Here is a 1,650-nt window from a genome sequence, read left to right on the forward strand (position 1 = left end):
CCCCGCCGCCACTAACAATGGGCCCTTCCCCCACCGCGGGGCTCCCCTCGGCCCGGCCCCCTCCCCCGCCGCCAGCCGATCCCCCCGGCTCCCATTCCCATCCCCGTTCCCGGCTGTGCGCCGTCCGAGCCCGGGGGCGCGGAGAATCGCCCCCCACCCCGCGCCCGCCGCCCGCTCCGGAGCCGTCCGCTCACCTCATGGTGCTGCCCGCGGTCGGGGAGCCGCTCCCGCTGCCTCGCTCGCTGCGCTGTCTCCCCCACCCAGCTCCGCTGCTCGCCGCGTCCCCGCAGAGCCAGACCCCCGGAGAGCGAGACCCCCGCCCGGCAGCGCCGCCAGCTCCGCCGCTCCCTCCGCCGCCGGGCCGGGCCAGACCACCGCGGGGAGCCGGGGGTGGGAGGGGACGGGAGAGGTGGGGGAAAGGGGCGGGGAGGAGCGAACCACCGCGCGGGAAGGGCGGGGGGAAAGGAGGAGGAGGAGGAAGAGGAGGAGGAGAAGAAGAAGAACGGGCGGGCGGAGCGCGGAGGCGGCCGGAGACACCGGCGGGGCCGCGGGAGCGGCGGCGGGCGGGGGGCGCGGGTGCGGCGGGCGGGAGGAAGGAGGGAGGGAGGGAGGAAGGGGCGGGCGGCGGAGGCCGCGCCCACCGTCGCGCTGTGCCCGGGCGGCTCTCTGGGGCTCGGCGGCCCCGGCGCGGGGGTGGCGGGGGTGGAGGGACGAGGCGGCCGCAGGTGAGGCGGCGGCTCCTCGGGAGAACCGCCCGCCCGCGGCGGCTCGTTCCCCGGCGGCCCAGGGATCGCCCCGGAGCGGAGGGGCGGGATGGGCTCCCGGGGAGCCGTGTCCCGGGCGGCGGAGCCTGGCCCCTCCCGGGGCGTGAACACTTCCACCGATCCGCAGATCCTTTCCCACTCAGCCCCACGCTGCTGGGAATCCCACCGGCCGGGAATCCTCGCCCGGTGCAGCGGTGCCGGTGCGGGAGGGAACATGCAGTCCCTGAGCCCCCCTGCCCGACAGGCGACACCACTGCGGGCAGTCGCCCCTCCGTGCCCTCGGAAGCCAGTGGCCTAAGCCTTTCTCAGGAATACAGTAATGTTATTTCTGCATCTTTCGGTAGCCCTGTGCCTGTCCTAAGTGCAGATTTACGTTCTGCTTTCGGTACCCGCAGCGGACCCAGCACACCGTACAAGTAACTTTAACCCAGCTCGTGTTCGGCTCCTTTCTGTCGACTAGCGAATGAATGAATGCCCGTTCTCTTTCGTCTAGGTTAAAAGAAGTGATGAGCAAGTGTCTTTGCAATTCCCAATGCCGTTAAGCCATCTTGGTGCTTTTGCACCCCCAATTTCATTTTTCTCTAATGAATACCAGTGTTTTCTAGGGTCTAGTATTAAAAATATACATGAGAAGCAAATGCGTAAGCATCTTCTTTATAAGTGTCTAGACTTTTAGATATAAAAAGTGAAGAATTTTAAAAAGAGATATGTATTTCTGATGTAGGTTCCACACATTTAAGGGGATTTTACCATGAATCTCAGTTATTTGACACCATGCGTACCACCTCTTCCTTGATCAGTGAGGCAGGGTCATTCACTATCAATTAATGGTGTCAGTAGCACAGTAAGAGATGAACTAATCAATGAAAAAAATTGGCCAATTGCT

General features: G+C 64.8%; 1 protein-coding gene across 10 annotated transcripts in view; it reads right to left on the bottom strand.

Annotated features, from left to right (window-relative positions):
* The window catches only part of ENAH (ENAH actin regulator), a 90,977-nt gene extending 90,453 nt beyond the window's left edge, over positions 1-524 (bottom strand). For all 10 annotated transcript variants that reach the window (XM_042051520.1, XM_042051518.1, XM_042051515.1 and 7 more), the window contains exon 1: positions 195-524. In XM_042051520.1, the coding sequence (XP_041907454.1) occupies positions 195-199 (5 nt within the window). In that variant the 5' untranslated portion in view covers positions 200-524. The remainder of the gene's footprint in view (positions 1-194) is intronic.
* Between the last annotated feature and the right edge of the window lie 1,126 nt (positions 525-1,650).

Source organism: Corvus kubaryi, unplaced genomic scaffold, assembly GCF_017639235.1.
Source record: "Corvus kubaryi isolate FWS band 111438036 unplaced genomic scaffold, C.kubaryi_AGA036_p1.0 76, whole genome shotgun sequence".
Lineage (NCBI taxonomy): Eukaryota > Metazoa > Chordata > Aves > Passeriformes > Corvidae > Corvus > Corvus kubaryi.